At 44.3% G+C, this 20402-nt stretch overlaps 1 protein-coding gene across 9 annotated transcripts in view; it reads right to left on the reverse strand.

The window, feature by feature from the left end:
• The window catches only part of STK33 (serine/threonine kinase 33), a 102027-nt gene that overhangs the window by 19471 nt on the left and 62154 nt on the right, over positions 1-20402 (reverse strand). For all 9 annotated transcript variants that reach the window (XM_014602176.3, XM_019477137.2, XM_014602175.3 and 6 more), the window contains 6 exons: positions 18920-19033; positions 15723-15827; positions 14279-14417; positions 10737-10825; positions 5693-5777; positions 93-168 (listed from right to left, as the gene is read on the reverse strand). In XM_014602176.3, coding sequence (XP_014457662.1) covers positions 93-168; positions 5693-5777; positions 10737-10825; positions 14279-14417; positions 15723-15827; positions 18920-19033 — 608 coding nt within the window. The remainder of the gene's footprint in view (positions 1-92; positions 169-5692; positions 5778-10736; positions 10826-14278; positions 14418-15722; positions 15828-18919; positions 19034-20402) is intronic.

Genomic DNA, 20402 nt, shown 5'->3' on the forward strand with positions numbered 1-20402 from the left:
ATCTAAGTTAACTTTTTATTTTAGTTCAAACTCATAAACATTTCTATTATAAAGGGGCAGTACCCTTTATATTAATTTTACGAGGTACTCACAGCATGTACATAATGACGCCTATGCTCCAAATGTCACACTGCTGGCTATAGTCATGGGCACTGATAACTTCTGGAGCTGCCAACCAAGCAGAAAAAAATAATATTAATAATACAAAAAATTACTTTTAAATGCTTAAACACAAAGCATGAAGAATGTGCTGACGTGATATAATTTATTCCCATATGAAAAATGGAACCAACAGCAGATGTTTAAATGAATAATGTACAGGCCTTAATTCATGCTGATGTGTCTTCACTTTTATTGTTGAGCTGCTAAAGGAATGGTGACACTGTGATATTAACTGTGCGATTAAACATGGTATTGTTTTTCCATACTAAGCTATTAAACTATTATTTATAAAATCCTCATTTTCAGTATTGCCTGACACCACAGAAATACGTTTCCTTCTTGAAAAATAATAAGCATTGGTATCATCTAACATATATCCTCAAGTATACAAAATAAAACAGTAAAGAGTTCTGAACATGAAAAACATTTAAATGTTCAAACTACTTTTAGGCAGACAAGGTTCTTTTGGTACATGCGATACCTTTTATTACACCAACTAAAAAGTTGGAAAAGTTGTTCTTTGCAAGTTTTGGGTGCAAACAGCCTTCTTCAGGTGTTTGTGCCCAACAGCTTGCAAAGAACAATTTTTCCAACTTTTTAGTTGGTCTAATAAAAGATATCATATTTACCCAAAGAACCTTGTCTGCCTATGTCCTTCAATTAACACAGCTACAACCAACACCCCCACATAGTTTTATTTATTTATAATTCCTAGTTTAAAAATCCACCAACTATAATCAAATCAGTAATCAATTTGGGTTGACTTAGATACACATTTAAAAAATGCTACTTTGGGGCCTCCTTAGAGGTGATTTAACTCCTGGATTTGGGTCTGATGAGATTTATTCAGATCAAGAGTTTTGGTCCTAATTCCCAAAATCAGTGAAGATGGCATGTTTTAGTCCCAGGAAGAAAAAAAAGTTAACTGCTTTATGCATCTAGGCAGGACTGGAGCAAAAGCATGCTCGTTGCCTTAGTATAGCAGTCCTGCCAAGTCAACAATGCCTGATTACCATATTAAATTGAATGCAAGATGTGTTTTTTCCCCCCATTTAACAGCTGCTGTGGCTCTGGCTCTTGCCCCAATCGAGGATCAAAACTGGATCCGCAGCTGTTGCCTGCCCCTCCGCCTCCATCTACTTCCCACCCCCCCAACCCCCACCCTCTGCTTCCCAACCTGCCACCCACTGCACCAACTCTTCCCCCCCCCAACCCATCATGCCCTGTCTGCCTCTTACCCTTGCTCTGGCTCCAGATCCAGCAGGCTCTGGAGACTGCAAAGGCAGGCAGATGGCAGGGCCATGGTGTGAGAGGGCAAGGGGCAGAGGTGAAGTTGCTTGACCTCCCTCCACCTGCCATCCTTGTGCCCCCCTGCTTTCCCTGTTACAGTGGTGACAGGGATGAAGTTAAAATGACCCTCCAATAATTAGATTCTATACATGGAAAATTATAACAAATGTATACATTTCATTTATCCATGTATACACTCAAAAACATTTTAGTGCACCATATGACATTCTACATTTATTTGAAGTCCCCTTTTCAAAGCATGAGTCTTGTTTTAAAGATACCAAATTACTGTCAAGAAACTATGAAGTCTAACTTTAACTACATATCACAACTGGTACACAAGTATTGGAAGTCTTGCTGATATTTGTCATTTCACTCACCTAGTACAATGTAAAAATACTAGACTTGGGGAAAGTCTAGATTTTAGTGCCCAACACAATAAGATGCAGATCCCTCTTGGTGAACTCCAATCCAATCAATGGAATTAGAACACCAGAGGTATCTGTCCAAAGTATTTTTAAATGTTTAGTTTGTACTTGTTATACATTTAACGGAAAGAACAGCAATTTCTCAGAGTAGCTGTAAAGGTTAGCTGCTTATCACAAAGTCATTTCAACCTATGCAACCCCCTCCTTTTAATATATATTGTAATACCATTTTTTTTGGTTGAAATGCCATTGGGCACTTCATTATCTTCTTTGGAAGATTTCTTTTTTGCTTTAATTTGTTATACAATCCATAATCAGACAATCAATCTGTGAAATGCATTGCTAGAATATATCACTGCAGCTTAATGTAATTCAAAAAAGCATTCAGAATTGGATAATGAAAATAAACATAGCACTTTACACAGGATACAAAAAAAACCCATGTAGAAGCAGTACACTATTTCTTGTCAGGCAGAGGTAAAAGTGGGTATTTGAGGAAAATGCCTTTACTTAGGTAATTCCATAATCATGTACTTCAGTGTTTCTTTTAACTTCCTTAAAAGGTACTGGTCACCATCAAGACACAAGGGATTGGATGCACCATTCATATGGCATGTCCCTTAAAGCTGTTTTAATGTTTAATCCCACTTTGCCTTTTTCCACAGCATAGTTTATAAAAAGTTGTGGCCTTCATACCCTCTATTTTATCTAAGAAAGTGAAATTTGATGGGGAAAACCCCCAAACAGTAGGAGTGGTCCTTTAGGAGTTCAACCATACACGTTTCACTGACAGTACGCTTGTAACCTGTCCATTGGAGTTGGGATTCTTTTGGCCAGCAGTGTTCACTGGAGCCACATCTGGCCTATAACTGTCCTCAGGCTTCCATCTCTTGACCTGTATTTCTCAATTCCTTTGTCAATGAAGAACCAGTTGTTCTAAGATTCCCTGGAAGCAGGGAAGGAGGTAGGTCTTGGAACACATATGGACACAACACACCCCAAAGGACTACAGTTACTGTAAACTGAGTAATAGGGCTGTGCAAAGCTTCAGTCGCTGAAACGATTCAGAGGAGATTCCGCCTCATTCAGCGGCCAAATCTCCAAATCTGAATTGAATCAGGAGACCTATTAATCTCTCCGAATTGAATCAGAAGCCTCCGAATTCATTTGGAGAGATTCGGTCATAGACACAGCTTTATGTTTTTTCTATGTACCTTGAGGTACCAGGCGCAGCTTGTGAACGCTGATATGGTGGGGCAGATATAGTGTCTCACGAGAGCACGAGGGGGTCCCCCGTGCACTCAGCAGCAAACCCGTAAGTGGACCAGAAGTACTTCCAGTCCACTTCCGGGTCTGCTGCGGAGCACATGGGGGACCCCTCTGCCCCCCGGCTCGGCAACTGGTGCCTCCTGGATCTGGGGAGGCACCTGGGGTCCGGTACTACCAGTCCACTTCTGGGTCTGCCTCTGAGTGCACGGGGGACCTCCTGTGGGAAGGTCAGGAGCATCCGCATCACCGGGAGACCCAAATGAGACCTGTGTGGCCATCACAGCCCGGTTGTGCTCTGGAGGAATTTCCCAATCTGCTCCCACAGAGCTTTATTGACTCTTTGGGTGCGCCAAATTGGTGCAAATACGGGGCCAAAAGCTATTTCCGGCAGCAGGCAGCAGCAAGAGGGGAAAGAGACACATAGGGGAGAAAGAGAGCAGGGGCGGCAGCAGGAAGAACCACCCGCCTGCCCCCGGGAAAGGGGCAAAAGACCCATTGGGTCTTCACAGCTCGGAGGAGCTCAGAGAAAAAAAAAAAAGAGAGAGAGAAAGTGAGAGCAGAAACCCCGGCTCCACGTCAATTGGCTTCGGCAGGTGTGGGATTAAGCTGGCGTGTCAGCATCAGTGGAGGAGCGGGAAGAAAACGCTCGGTCACTGTAGTCACAATTGAGAGGCTCAGCAAGAGAACAAAGAAGAAAACAGAGGTGACGCTGTCAGCTCTTGGAGGTTTTTTTCCTTTATTTTTCCCATTTCCTTTATTTTTTTGCCGGGTCGCACTGTCCACCTGAACAAGCATCAGCTGGCTTTGGGTCGGGGAAAACCACCACACTCCCAGCCTTAATTAAAAATCATCAAAGACATGGCAGGCAAGATAACGGGCAGGAGCCTGACCTGAGTCTGTCGACTGATGCCCACTCTGGCACCAGCAGGACAAGTGGATGTCCTCAGGATGCCAGACCCTGCGTCCATATCCTGTGGTGTCACACCCCCGCACACCCATGGGACGCTCCATCCGCCCCACCATCTCAGTGTTCACGAGCTGCACCTGGTACCTCAAGGTACGTAGAAAAGAAAAAATCTGTGTCTATGGCCGAATCACTGATTATCCGAATCTGAATTGAATCTCCCGATTTGGCCAAATTGAATCGGGACAGTGATTAGAATCAGCAAATTGAATCATTGTCCCCCAAATCGGGCTGAATCCAAATCCAAATCTAATACTGCCTGCTTCGCGCACACCTACTGAGTAAATGTTTTTACTTTAAGTGCTTTTCCATCTACTTTCCAAGCATAGTACTGTAATTCACAAGAAGTGACCTGAACTGACAGAGGTGGGGACTTGGAGTCTAATTAAATAATAAACACAAAGCAGTCTTTCCAAAAGAAGCATCAGGTCATAATGCTTCTAAAAGAAAGGAATGCTGTGAAAAGGGACATGTACATGCCTTACATATATCTACTATAGGTATATTCCTTTAAAAAAAGCTATGGAGCCTGCTTGTGTTTGCCGAGTAGCCTGTTACTCTTTCTGGTGGACCTTAACTTGACATACTCTGATACAGGCAGGAAGCCAATTAGAAATTCTTGAGGTCAAAACACACAGACTCTTCACTGTTTTTGCAAAAGCTACATATAAGAGAGGGGATACCCTAATATCATTTTTTCTGGACAGGAGGAGGCCAGCTTTCTACCAATGTCTAAAGTATGTACCTTAGCTTACCTTCAATTATAGCATGCCTTAGGGACAAAAAACAAGGTGAATCACCTCCTTGAGAAGAAAATCATAGATTGTTTTGCACAGAAACTTAAGATGAAGTCTCAATGTTAACCCTTCTTTGTTGGCTATGATCTTGCCACACCAGTCTTGATCTCTGCTATCCTTCTAGTGGACACAATTGCTACCAAAATACTGTTTTAATGGACAAGTGAGAAGGAAAACATTTTTATTTTAAATAGAGGTAATGTTTGTTTTCCTTGGATCCACAGTGTGAGCTCCCTCTTCAGGACCTCAGACCTTTTTGGCTTGCCCTCTTGCAGACCACAGAGAGGAAGGACACTTGAACACAATGGAAGTTGCATGCACTGTTACTATCCAACAGCTGTGTTATGCTGAGAAAAAACCTAAATATTTTTAGGTTATAGAATTTGATCCCACAGGAGACACCAAATATTAGAAGGATTCGAAAGTGGATTAAACATGTATATTGCTACTACAAATAACCTTTACATAATACAGAAAATACTATAAGGAATACAAGTCCTCACAGTAACAAAGCTTTGTGTCTATGCTAGAAAAATAAACTGCTTTACTAGCACCTTATTATCCATTACAGTTACTTGTATATGCTTCCAAAGTATATACTGTGGAAGTCAGTCACCATCCCAGACTAGATGATTATTGATTTGGACTGGCAGAGCAATTCCTAAAATAAAGGAAAATCTCCTGATAGATGAAGCTTAGAAGAAAGCTCTCTTTCAATGGTTGCGTATTAGGAACAACCTGGCAATTTATAATTCTTAAACTATATTAAGAAATGAACTTACCCATGTAAATAGGCGTTCCACAAGTAGACTGAAACATGGTTTCACTGCGAGCTGCCTTTTGTACAGCTAAACCAAAATCAGTCACCTATAGGAAACAACAGAATATTGAAACAAAGGAGAAAGTAGTTCTTTTGTCCAGCTTAGAACTCACCGATTATCCTGTGGTCAAAGAAAACAAAAGTATGTAGCAGGAAGGGCTCAATTCTATTCCTTCCACAAATGTATGTAACTTTGTATCAAGCATCACTAATGTTTATTTGGTGACTTCACAGCTGGGAAATGTTCTTCTATTATCTAAACATCTTTAATATTATAGGTGTTTCTTGATATTCAGGATAACTTCAAAAGCCCACCAAGGACACGGAACAAATTCTTGCTAAATATTTTACTTTCCTTGAGACCAGAGAAACATGGAAGGCCCACATAAAAGCTAGTGATGGTAGAAGCAAACCCAGATACAGCCAACCCAGATACAGCCAATAATGGGAACAAGAAGGGAGGGAGAGAGAGAGAAAAATCAGAAAAGAGATCCAGCTGAACCAAAGCCTAACTTCTGGCAAATCAAAGAGTTGTTTCTTTAGAGCTACATTTAAACTGGATACACAACACATTCACACGGGTAAATCAGTTTTATACATTCCTATAAATTGTACACCAGTTTTATATACTAATGTAAATTGGATCAGCAGCAGACAAAAGAGCAGTTTATACCGAAATAGCAGACTGTATAGCAGTGATTCTCAACTAGGGTGCCCTGGCACCCTGGGGTGCCTCGTGATCTTTTCAAGGGCACTGTAATGTTTGCTCTGTTAGGTGTGTATACATGATTCACAAGATAAACAACAATTTCAAAGAAATTCATAGTTTGAAATGCATTCTGATCTGTTGTGGTCTGACTTCTTTGCAAAAGAAGAAAGGGTCTATTATTTTTCTGTCATCAAAAAAAAAATGAAAACCAAGGGACAGTATTTTATGAAGGTGCCCCAAGTCTAACAAGATTAAGAATCATTGCTCTAGGTTGTTGTTACTTGGCCTCACCACTTAGGGTGTCTTTACATGTGCTCCAGGGTTGTGGGGAGGGCACTTTAATTACAGTGGCTCTTGGGAGCTACTTCAATTAAAGTGCCCCCAGTGTCTTGGGTATTCAGCATCCCATGCTTCAAAATGGCAAAATACCTGCTCTTTGGATGAGCTTTAGTTAAAGTGTCCCACCACCATTTTGAAGAGCAGGGATGCTGAATACACGAAATGCCAAGGCTGCTGGAACATGCTAATTAGTACCCTCTTACAGACTCGATTAATCTAGCAAACTAATTAGCACACATCAGAGCAGACATCAGGCATGTGTACTGTATAGGTGCCCTTGGTGATAGGGGAGCTAGTAATAGCCTGCTTGCTGCAGATACAAGGAGCTAAATCCTATTTTAACTTGTATCCCTACATGTATGTACCTGGAGTTTGGGGCACTTATTCAACATTTGGAATTCTATTTTGCCTTGTGGTAAAACAGAACTACCCTGCACTCATACTTGATTAGAAGTAGAATTAAGAGGAAAGAAAACTGTTATTTTAGCCCAATATCCCAGTGGTTAGAGCACCTGCCAACAGAGTGGGAGATCCAAATACAAATTTTACTCGATTCTTTCAGGGCCAATTTTACACCCCATTAAGATTTTGGTGGCTCTTTCCTTTCATACTCTCTCTTAAAAAAAAAAAGGTCAGAGGAGCTAAAATGTCATTTGCTAACATAATTTCCTAAGGCAAGGTTCTGCTGGACTGAGTCAGACATCCAAACAGGATACCTGCTCTTGCATTCAATCCAGAAATGAAAGCAGAGCCTGAACAATCTGAGCTACAAAATAATTATATTTTTTTGTTTTAAAAACTGGTATTCACTTTACATGGAGCTGGCAAATGTGAGTAGGTAAGATATACATATGCCCGCATTTTAGAAAGTCTCACCAGTGGAAAGTGATCTAAAATGTGGAAGTTTCATTCTTGTCCAACGTAGGTATTGTTCATTTTACAATGGCATGATATTGAGGCACACCAGATGTTAAATTTACACCTTCTACCCTTCTTGTAATCTCATGGATAGTAGAGATGTATCTCATGAGACTTTTGCAGTGATCAATATCTTTAAAAAGATTTACTTTTACTTTTTTAAACTTAACTAGTTTCCTCTTTTTGTTTCTCTAGTATCCAATGACAGAAACGATTATGCCAACATTAAACTTATTACTGAAAGGATAACACTATCACATTCTGCTACCCCTTCCTCTTGTAATCATTGTTTCTGATGACATGACCCTAACTAACGAAACTGAAGCCAGTTCTGACTGGGGCTAATTATTATAACTGTTTCTGTATATGTGCAGGAAAAGAATACTAGGATCCTCCTATTTCACAGAGCAACTACACCACAAGCAGCCATAATATAGAAAAGTTGCCTTTTTAGCACAGGGACTATGCTGCATGTTCCAGAGATGGTGAACCAGGTAGTGACCAGAGCCTGTCCTTCTCCATACACCAGGACCTGACAATTTAAAAGAATCCATACTTTAACCTTCATTATAAATACATTTTAAAATAGCTTTTTCAACACATGCTCTCCAGTGCTCTTGTGGACATTTGTGTGTGTAATATTATGGTGTCTCAGCATAGCAGAAATGCTTCTACTCTACCATTGACACCCATCTACCTCCAGGACAATAAACAAAGCCTCGTTCTACTGTTGGAAATGAGAAAGATTACTCAATATGTATGAATACATATGTACTTTACAATCACAAGTGAAAAATGCATTACTTTATCATCTCCTTTTTGAGACTGACCTCTTTTTATGCCTGGAAATGTCAGAGGCAATTCAGACTTGTCCACAAGGCTTTGGGAATTGGCCTCATCCCTTACATAGGTTAAGAACTTTCACATATACGCCAAAAAGTAGATTTGCTACTAGAAAATAATTGCAAACTCCTGACAGTAACACCATATTCAACCACAGTAATAATATACAAACACTCAAAGTTAGACCATTGTAAAAATACTCAAAGAATTTATATTGTTTGGTGTGGAAAGAGGAATAGGATAGTCCTAGAAAGAATAGTATATGATAATTATTTTCCATTCTGATCTTGCTCTCTCTCTTAAACTGAGACATTTGGGGACCTAACAGTAAGGACATGATATGCAAAATTTAAAATACCAGTTACCTCTTCCCTACAAACTGCAGTACCTACCTATAGAATCACCATCTGGATCAAATGTCTGACCAGGAATGAGACTGAGGAGGATTGGCAGGAAAACCCAAAGTATTTTATAAAGAATGAATGACCAGGAGGGTATTTCAAAGGGAGGTTTCAATTATTATATGGGCTTCCTATTTTCACCAATTAAAATGCTGGGTAGTGTCTTTACTTTTCTTTGGGTCATTTGTTAACAAAGACTCTCTGGCTGTAAAAAGCATCTGTGAAAGCCTCTCATGTGCATTCGTATCCATAGAGTAACCTTCATTCCTGAATCTTAAGTTGCAGGTAAAGATACACTTTAGAGATGTCACTTTGAACATCAGTATCTAAATACATACAAACTTTCTTCATCTCTTCCACCCCTCAAGGGATTTGGGAGTCCTTATATTAAAAACGGTACCAATATCATTGACAGACACTCCTGAATTACTTTTCTGAGGTCCCTAGTAATGATGCTCTGATAAATGTCATCCAGAGATGAAGTCCTAAATTCCACTGGCTTGCTATTATCATTGGCTATTATTATTTTCATGAACAGCACAAAATTAACAAGAAATGCTTTATGGTAATGTTAATGGTGATTGACTACGTACACTTGAATTTTTCCAGAGACCGTTTTACTGAAGTGATCGTATTATACAACATATAAAATATTATACATATTTCATAACACATACTGTAGATCCACAATCCAACACTTCAGCTCTAAAGACTGTTTCAACAAATGTATTAATTTTGCCAACATCTGTACTTGAAATGTTAAGCAACTAGTAAATGATGTAACATTTGATTTATTGGCCACCAGGGAACAATTCTTGCAATAAGAATAGGTAATAAATAAACAGACATTTTAAGTAGTAAATATTTTGAAAGTAGTAAATATTTATCAGCATACAAAACAATCTACTGTGGAATGTGAGTTGTACTTAAATCAAAGATTCTTTAAAAAAAAACTGTACTATATTTACATTAAATTGATAATGCGCATAATTTAAAATATTAGCTATAATTTAAGAGTTTCTGCTACCTTAGCGTAATGAATGTTTTGGAACTATCCTAATGTCTGGAAAAGGGCTGCACCATGCATCCTGCCCCACTGCACTTGTACCCCACCTCACCCTAAGTTCCCTGGCTATAGGGTCCCTTGATGCATTGCACCTCTCAGGCATCCTGGGCTGACCATGGCTGTGCAGCTCCTCACCACAGGCAGCAATGGGTGCTGTGATGCTGATCACAAAGGTGCAATCAGTCACTGTTGCAGTTGTGGCTAATTTTGTGCCCCCTTTTCTATTATGCCACTGCCTCCACACTGTGCTCTGTGCTGCGCTACACTGCCCCTCACCTTGGGGTAGGGAAGGGGAAGCCAGACAGAGATGGAGCCTGGAGACCCTGGCTGCTTCTGTAGCCAGAGCAATGGAGTGGGGGGGAAGCAGTGGCTGCATGGGCGCCTAGGGGCTCCACTTTAATCCTTTATGGACTGCATGTGGCCTCTGGGCAGCCAGTTAGACAGCCATTGTCTAGAAAAATAAGGTAAGCTTTCTTTAAGGTTTTTAATGGGTTGGGTCTTTTCCCCCCCAGTTAACTTGAAGGTATACAACTTTTTATTTGACAGAAAAAAAATTATTTCAGTGGAATTTAACTATCAATTTGGGGTTGTTTTTTTTCTAACTTACTAATATCATTTTTAGTGTCTCTTTTCAAAAGATACTACTAGGTACCAAAATCAAGTCCTTCAGCAATACCTGGATATCAAAATAAGTGAGCAATGCACAGTTGTTAAAAATTTCTAGTCTTACCTTTATATTTAATTTCATCTCATTTGCTGCATTGATGTCAGTGCTTTTAACTAAAATGTTTTCCAGTTTCAGATCTCTATGAACAATGTCTGTCAAGAAAGAACAAAGAATAAAATGTTATTTACCAAATACAATGAAAATATTCTGACAGAAATGCTTTAAATGCCTTCAATTGTGTAATTTCTCTGAACAGTTCTGATGCATTTTCTTCTTCATTAGTGAAACTTAAAGAAAGGAGCATTTGTCCATTAAGAGAAGGAATTTAACATGATGATCAAATTTGGATCCACACTCCTCATGTTTTGTAATAAGGAAAACAGTTTGCATCACTTTTTGTGTTATAGTATCACAAACTAGCAAAAATCCTATAGTAAAAGAATGGGGGGGAACAGGGAGGGATTATTATTAGGTGTGCAGTGATAAAGATTTTTTTGGCCAATACTGATAGCAGATTGATTATTAACCAGCCATATCAGCCGATGCCAACCCAATAACCAATAATTAGTAATAATGCAAGGCATTTTAAACTACTGGCATAAATAAACCTTTTTTTTGGCGCACTCCAGAAGCATCCTGCATCTTGCATATCAGCATCCTCATGCTTAAAAATGGCAGTGGGGGCGTTTGAACTAAAGCCTGTTGAAAAAGCTTTAGTTCATGTTCCCCTGCCACCATCTTTAAGTGCAGGGACGCTGATACATGAGACACCACAGCACTTTAATTAGAGTGGCTGTTGGAACTGCTCTATTTAAAGCGCCACCCCCCACACCTCTGGAGCACATGTAAAAGTGCCCAGAGCCTGTGCCAGTTGCAGCAGGAAGGGCTGGCCTAGCAGTGCCTGAGATTGGCTGCGTGGAGCCCTTCAGCCCCTTCTGCACGATGCCCTTGAACCCTAGCCTGGGGGCAACTGCCTGAGCCTGTCAAGCAGGGCTGAGAGGGAAGGTGCAAGCCTTTCCGGCTGCCCAGGGCTGGGTGGTCTCTGAGCCAGGCTCCCCACTCTTCTCCCTCTGCCCAGAGCAGGACCACAGAACCATTCCAGGCCTGGAGAAACTGGGCCACTCCTCCTCCACAGCCAAGCCCCAGGTCCCAGTATCTGGACTCCAGCAGCAGGAAAGGCCCCTTCCGCTCCTAGTGCTGCCACTGTCAGGGGCAGGGCAAGCCCCTGTGCCCCATGGGGGAGGCTGAATGGATCCAGCCCTGGCCCTGGTCCCAGGAAGGGCAGGACCCAGCTGGGCTGAGGGTAGGGTGACATGCTTGCCTCTCTTCCCAGGCCCCTCCATGCCTGCCCCACCACAGCCGGAGCAGAGTCGAATGGGGCAGGGGCAGATGTGGGTTGCCTACTGTGGGCTGCCTGCTGTGGGCTCAGGGCTCCCAGCTCTGCTGCCTTTGCCCTGAGAGCCCCGCGCCAGTCGCACACCCCCTGCCCGCCCAGCAGCAGCAAAGCGCACGACTCCATGCCACCATTGCCACCACCCATGCTACTGCTGGCACAGGCACAGGGCCTGGCACAGAGCTCTCAAGGAAAAGGCAGCAGGGTGAGGAGCTCTGAACCCACAGCAGGCTGCCCACACCAGCCCCCATCCCATTTATAAATGGGGGGGGCACATAACCCCCTCCATACCTCTGGGGGTATGCACAGCGACTAGGAGTTGCCCCCCATCGTGCCTCCTGGACAAGCTGCCCATGGCTCTGCCTTGATCCCTGCCCCAGCCCCAGGTATCATGCACTACCCTGGCCCTGCCCCACTTCCTCTTTCACTGGGGGGGCCTCAATCTTCCTTCTCCCCCCACCCTTTCCCCCACAGATTTCCCTGCAGGGAGCTGCTCTCAATGCTGCCAAGCTGTATTCCTAGCCACATGCATGTGTGTGGGCTTGCACATGCATGTGGCACCCCCAAGCTCTTGCAGGCTAAAATGCTGCCTGCCTGCAAGGGAAAACCCACCATTTCCCGATCCCTGCAGGATGCTGCGAATCCAGGACAAAAGTTGTCCCAGAGTCATGAGGCCTGGGACCAGGACATGTCCCAATTAGGGATGGGTGGTTACCCCAGCTGAAGGACCGGGGAAGGACCCTGCTGCACACAGTGGGAGGGAACGGCTGCCTGAGCCCCTGCCAGGCTTTGCTCCTGGCCCCTAGGGTGCAGACCCCCAGCCACTGGAGGCTGAAGTACTGCAGGCTGGGCCAGACAGCTCCACCTGCCCCTTCCCCCCCAGTTACGTCTCTGCAGCACTCACCGCCTTTTACAGTGCCCACCCTGGCCCCAGTTCACAGTCCATGCTATATCAGAGCCTGGGACACTGCGCCAGTTGCTCCACTCCACTCTAACCCAGTCCAGCCCATTGGCGAGGGGATGGGGGTGGGGATGGAAAACAGCTTGGGACCCTGTATCCGGACTGGGTCCTGCATGTTCAAGGTCACCCTAGTTCATGGGAAACAACCCAGGTATCTGGGGGCCCCGGCCTCACAGCGGAGAGAGAACCCAGGCATCCTGGGGCCCAGCCCCAAGACATAATTATCAGTAAATATTATCAGCTACAACAGCCAAAAAAAACCTGATAGCCGATAATGTCATTTGTGGTGCCACTCCAACAGGCAACCAGTAGATTGGTGCACCTCTGATTATAATTATTAATTATTATTTGCAACATTTGCAAATATTTTTATAAGCCCAGTCTCTCCCAATATCCAATAGGCTAAAGGGAAAGAACAGTGGCATAACTACGGCAGAGTGACAGGGGCAACAGTCCCATGTGTTGATGGGGATGGGGAGGGAGGTGGGGACATGAAAAAAACTACTTTCACTGCAACCACATGGTTGTGATCGTGGCAGCAGCAGCAACCAGAAGTCACCGCTGCCCTTGTGCATGTTAGCTGCCTCAGGCACCCAGATGCATTCTTATGCTGTTGCTATACAGCTCTTTTTCTGCCCATTTTGCAGCTTAGCAAACATATGCTTGATTCAAAGAAGGGGCTATTCCTCACACAACATGTTCCTCAATATAAAGAAAGAGGAACTCATTATTTCAGCTAATATATCGAAACTAAAGAGACAAACAATTTATGTGGAATTCAAATACAAGCTTTTCCACTCCTACAATGGAGAAAGAAAAACTGAAAACACTAAATTCTATTTTTTTGGCTGAATTGGTTAATTCTGTCATGGATTGTACAGTATTTTAATGTTTCCCTAGGGTGAATCAAAATGCTGATATTGACTGCATCATTTTAAGTGGAGGACAGACAAGAGCACTCCAGTCCCACTTCATTTTCTCTGCTATAATAGACCTAGCTGCTGAAATAAGACAATGCTGTAACACAAAGCAGTTATGAAATTAGAAAAAATAAATGTTATCAGAAGGTTGGAGCAAAGTAGTAAAAGGAAACATTAACAGTTAAACAATAAAAAATAAAGTTTCAAAAAGCATTAAAGTGAAATGCTTCACTCCTAGATTATGAGGGCACAATTACACTGTGAAACACAGAACAGTAATTGTAATTGCTCTTAAAGAACACTAACATTCAGAGCCAATGAACCTCCTTACCTTTTTTGTGAAGATATGCTATTGCTGATGCCAGACTTTGAATGATGTGCCTTGTCTCAGTCTCTGTGAAGTGTCCTTTCCTGTGAAGGATTTCTTTAAGTTCTCCATCCTCACACAACTCCATAACAAGGAACATCCGCTGATATTAACAAAGAGCCAAAATAATGATTTCTCTTCCAACATATTATTTTTATTACTGTAATAACTAAGAACACTAGTCATGGATCAGGACCTCATTGTGCTGTGTACTGACCAAACACAGAACAAAAACATGATGATCCATGATGGTAACACTCCTACCTGGCCCTGCATGGGGGAAGGAGACATGGCTGGGTCCCGATCCAAAAGCTGGGGCAGGGGGGAGAGCATATCTTGGTTCCGACAGGCCTCACAGGTATTGGGCTTGGGGATTTGGAAGGGTGGCCATATTAATAGCCATCACTCTCCCACTGCCAAACTTCCAGACATGCGGGGAGCCCTCGAGCCAGATGCAATGGCTCTACTGGCTGCATCCGGCTTGTGGGCCAGAGTTTGAGCATCTCTGGTCCAGAGCAGGACTGTTCAACCTCCACCTCATGAAGCTATGGCATCTGGCCCACTGGAATCCCCAAAGCGTAGATATTTAGCAGTAGGGGGCTCCAAATTAACAATCTGAAAGGGAGCAAGTAGAAGCAGGGAGAAAGTAGGAGCTCCCTGCAGCTAGATCCTATCCTGTGTCAGTCATTGCCACACAGCAGGATCAGGGCTGGCCCTACCCCCAGTGCATCCAGGTCAGGCCAAGCTGCTTCCCCAGCCCTCCCCCACCACACATCCAAATCAGGGCCACTCCACCCCACCCACCCTGCAGATCCAGATGAGGGCTGTTTGCCTTGCCTCCCCAACCTCACCCCTGCGAATCTAGATTGGGGCCACTTCACTCTGTCCCTGTCCCCGCTCCCCACACATCCAGATTGTGGCTTGCTGTTTCTGCCCCTACCCCCATTCATCCAGACTGGGGCCTGGCTGCTCTTCTCCCCCCAACCCCCATGACCCCCTCCACGCACCCACCTCTGCACATCCAGATCAGTGCCAGGCTACTTGTCCCCTTCTCCCTCCCCTTCCCCATCTAGACTGGGACCTAGCTGCCCCTGCCTTGCTTTGGACAGATGGATTGGGATGGGGCTGCACAACCCCCAGCACCTTAACTGGGCCCACTAGTTGGATCCAGCCCACAGGCAGACCTGGCATTGCCCATCCAGCTTCAGGGATGAAAAGGCTGGGCACCAAAACAGAAAACAAACGTATCCACAATATTCTAGTCAATGATTGTGAAAACTATCCAATATGTGAAACATGTTAACCAGAAGGTAAGAGAAACTGGCTCAGAATGTAGACAGGAATGCTGTTGTTATATTTATTTTTGGCATTAATAACTTTCATCATATTACAATTAAGGAAGCCTTACCTTTGGAGTCTCAAACACTTCTTCTAAATGTATTATGTGTTCATGGTTCACTCTTTTTAAGATGCTCACCTCCCTTTCAAGTAGCTTCACAGCAGAGCTTCCAGCCTTAATTATAGATGGGAAATGCATTTAGCAGACATCACAAAATTCATTATATGGTCACATTTATTCAACAATGGCAATTTTTCTTTATAAAGTCTACAGAAATTATTCAAAGACGTGAACAGAACTTACATTTAGAAACACAGTTACGTACTAATTATTAATAACAAATACGTAATAATTCTTCTTGTACTTTGGGTTTGCTACCTGTATAGCTTAGCTTAGTTTTATGACTAATAACATCTTACTTTTTTGGACTGTTTTCCAGCATAAAGGATTTTGGAACTCTTCACAAAAAAAAATACACACACACACACACACACTATACATATATATTTTATATATATATTTTATACAACATAGACATAGTCTAAATACTTGCATGACTAGTTACAGCCAGTAACAAACCATTTTTTTGGCTGCATGATAGACCCTGTAAAGGCAAGATACTATAAGATAGATAGATATAGATATAAAATGCAGCCACATATATACATATATATATCTATTCTAATATAATAAAAGCCTTAGTCTGTTTGTCCATAATGCTTTATCTGCACTCTGATTGCTTGTCTCAGCAGCCAATCACATGCTGACTGAAACAACCAATCAGTGTGCTCTGCACAGACAGACACACACAGTGGACACACAACACCATGACAGTGGAGACTGAGGGGCTGGAGTGTGGGTGGCAAGGCCTTGCTCCTTGAGGCAAAGGGGAATGGCAGGGACAGACTGGGATGGCAGAGTGCTAACATGATGTCAGGGATGGAGCAGAGAGATGAGGCCAGTGGCTCTGGCCTTGCCCCCCCCCGGGCCCTGCTCCTTGGAGGCAGCAGCACAAGGTGCTGGTGGCACAGCATTGGCCTCACTGCTGCTGCCAGTGGGCCCCAACAAAAGCCAGCAGGCAGGGGGAGGTGGCAGGGAGGAGTGGGGAAGGGGAGGGCACAGTGGTGGCGCCCTGCCACCGCTGTCACTGGGCCCTGAGAACAGCCAGGAGGGAGGGGAGGGGGTTGTGCGTGGCTGGACACGCAGCGGTGGTAGCACAGGGTTCTGGCTGGTGGCTGCAACCACTCCGTGCAAGCTTCCTCCCCTCCACCATGCCTGGCAGGTGGCAGTGCCACGGGGTGGAGCGGCAAGGGGTAGGGGGAGCACATAGGGCTGGAGGCAGAGCAGCGGCAGTGTGGGGTGGTGGGTGGCAGCACTTTTTCTCCCTCCTTCCCCCCATCATTCCTGACAAGCAGTTGGCTAGTATATACATGCACGCATGCACGCACGCACGCACGCACGCACATGTGTGAGAGAAAGAAATAGGAATTATTTCACCTAACATGGAAAAAAGCAACCAAAGTTTAAAATACATTCAAAATAGAAAATGAATAATATCAAGAGAATGCAGATAAACAAAATGTAATTACTCAAGTTGGAAGTCGGCCAGCCCAATGGAGCTAATACCCCTAATCCTGTGAATATTTGCATAGGATCTTAAATGATCACAAATATTTTTTGTCTCATCCATAAGAAAGTAGCAGACAACACAGCACGTCTTAACAGCATGTTGAGCTTTGGTATAGTAACAACGTAGATGAAAAGACTACAAACTACTCTTCTTGGAAGTCTCCCATCCAAGTACAATCAGACCCAAGCATGCTATTCCTCTTGCATGATAAAAATAGATTAGAAGTCCAGTAACTATTTGTAGCAACTTAACTAAAGATAAATAATAATTGCCAGTTAGTTTAGCAAGTTGATAACAGTAAGTCTATGATGTAGTAATGCAGCACTAATTGTTAATTTGGGCCAATGGGTAGGCAAAATAACACAGCCACTAGAGATTTTATAGTATCTTGCCTTTACAGGGTCTATCATGCAGCCAAAAAAATGGTTTGTTACTGGCTGTAACTAGTCATGCAAGTATTTAGACTATGTCTATGTTGTTTTAATGTAAAACTTCATTCATTTTCTTTTAGGATTGTAAGAAATTCCTTAGCAAAAAGAAAGAGAATCTAGAAATGATATATTAAACTAACATCTGACATTCTTTAAACAGATTTGCATAACTAAGAGGCTAATCCTGCAAACTTTTTAATCAATTACAACTTCATGAAAGAGTAATAATCCAAACTGACAAGGTTGGACTCTATGGCCATGTCCACACAAGCAGGGGCATGCCTTTGCCGCAGCAAAAATAGTAGCAGCACAAATTTGTACCTCTACTTTGTGCCCCAATACATGACCCTGCCCACATGCTTTGCACTGGGACACACTGTCCTGTTGTTCCACATGCAGCAGGGGGAGAAGGGGGGGGGGGGCTGAAGCATAGGGTGTCTCAGCTGGGGTTATGTATTCCCTGTGCTGAGCTACCCTGTGCCCTGGCCAGCTGGGGAGCTCCCCACCTGGCTGGGGTACAGTGGACCTTGAGATAGGGGAGCAGGCAACCTTGGGCTGACTGCTCCCCTGTCTCCACGTGCCTCAGCCCCGAGGCTTTACTGTAGTGCCTCCACATTGAGGCATGTGGAGACAAGGGAACAGACAGCCCAGGGCTGCCTGCTCCCCCATCTTGAGGCACCCTGCGCCCCAGCCAACCCAGAAGTGGCTGGCTGGGGTGCCGGGTCCCTCAGCCCTGGGCTGCCTGCTCCTCCATCTCTGCATTTGTCCTGGCACTCGCCACTTTGGCATGGTTTGCACCATTTTTTTTCGGGCGGGGGGAAGGAGGCAGTTTGCTACCAGGAAATCCTGGTACAAATTTTGCCCTGGCACTGCAAATTAGCAGTGCTGAACACTGATTAACGTGCCACTTGTGTAACTTGTGGTGGTGCAAAAAGGTTTGCAGCACCACAAACCACATGTGCCTGCGTGTCTGGATCCAGCCTGTGTGTTTAATCATTAAGACTTGATGGAACTCATCTAAGAAAACACTAGCAAGTGGTAGTGAGAATAAACTTTAAACAGTGAGAGTAAATGCATATATGGATTGCAGTAAGAGTTTTGAATGCAAAAAGATACCATAATGTTCAGATAATGATCAGTTAAAAAAAAAATCATCCAAAAAAAGCAAGAAGGAATTAAAACACACCATGGATTTATATATTTACCTTTTCTCTGTTCACTTTTTTGATTGCCCATTTTTTGCCAGTTTCCTTGTGCCTCACTTCAATAACCACTCCAAAGCTGCCTTGTCCTAGTTTCCTTCCAAAAGAATAGATTTGCTAAAAGAACAGAGAATCAGAGAAGAAATGTGATTTTAAACTCTTCAACAGCAAAATGTAATTGCTGCTGTTTAAAGTATATACATTATGGGTGGAATATTTAAAAGATGTTCTTTTATAGGAGATTATCAGTCCTGCCCACATATAAAGACTCTTATACAGAATATTTGTTTCAGTCATGGTGTGTGATAAGGTATAAGAATGCTGCTGATGAATTATGTAGGTCATAGGATGATTTTTCCATCTCAAATTCCAAAGAATGATGTTATTTTTTACTATTTATCCCATACACTACAATGTTGATCAGCATCTCAAACAAATAGGTACGGTACATGTTTAAAATATTTAAAATAATGCAGACTTCATAAATTTGTGATTTGTAAATCTGTACATATATAGCACAGGGGCGGGCAATTATTTTGGGCGAAGAGCCGCTTACCCAGTTTTGGCAGGCTGTCGAGGGCCGCATGGGTACCCCTGCCCCTTGACAGGTGCCCCACCCCCTGGTCACCATCTTGGGACCAATGTCCCAGGGCCAGCACTGGTGGGGCCCAGAGCGGGGCACAGAACAGTATGGGTCTGTGGAGCCAGGCTGGGCTGCACCAGCAGGGAGGGGGGAAGCTGGCCTGGTTCCATAGAGCCCCTGCCAGCTGGGACCCCACGCTCCTGACACCCTGCTCTGGGCCCCACCAGCACTGGCCCTGGGACACCAGTGCATGCCCTGTGCTCCCACTGGCTCCCCGCCCACTCAAACCCAGTGCCCCCCAGCCCCGCGGTACAGGTGGGGGGCAGCGCACAGCCCCGACCCCCTGCTCGCCAGCAGGGAAGAAGCTGGTGCTGAGCATGGGGAAAAGCGGCCCCTCTCCTGCCCCATGGCCAGTGCCCCGTGCTGCAGGCAGTCACAGCCTATGTGGCTGTCTGGAGCAGGTACAGGCAGCCTCATGCGGGCTGCAGGTGGCTGCAGTGCGGGACGCTGGCCATGGGGCGGGCAAGGGGCCACTTTTCCCCGCACTCAGCACCAGCTTGTAACCCACCCCACTGCCAGCGGGGGGGGGGGGGGGAAGCAGCCCTTCCCTGCCCCATGCCCGGCACCCCATGCTGCAGCCACTCACAGCCTGCCTGGGGCTGCCTGTGCCTGCTCCAGACAGCCCCGCATGGGCTGCGAGCCCCTGCAGCATGGGCACCAGCCATGGGGTGGGCGAGGGGCCGCTTTTCTCCATGCAGGGAAGGAGCCAAGGGAAAAGCTGACCACAGGGGGGAAGCGGCCCCTCCCCTGCCCCACGCCCGGTGCCCCATGCTGCAGGCGCTCACAGCCCGCATGGGGCTGTCCGGAGCAGGCACAGGCAGCTCCACGCGGGCTACAAGCAGC

The sequence above is a fragment of the Alligator mississippiensis genome, chromosome 2 (assembly GCF_030867095.1).
Source record: "Alligator mississippiensis isolate rAllMis1 chromosome 2, rAllMis1, whole genome shotgun sequence".
Taxonomy (NCBI): domain Eukaryota; kingdom Metazoa; phylum Chordata; order Crocodylia; family Alligatoridae; genus Alligator; species Alligator mississippiensis.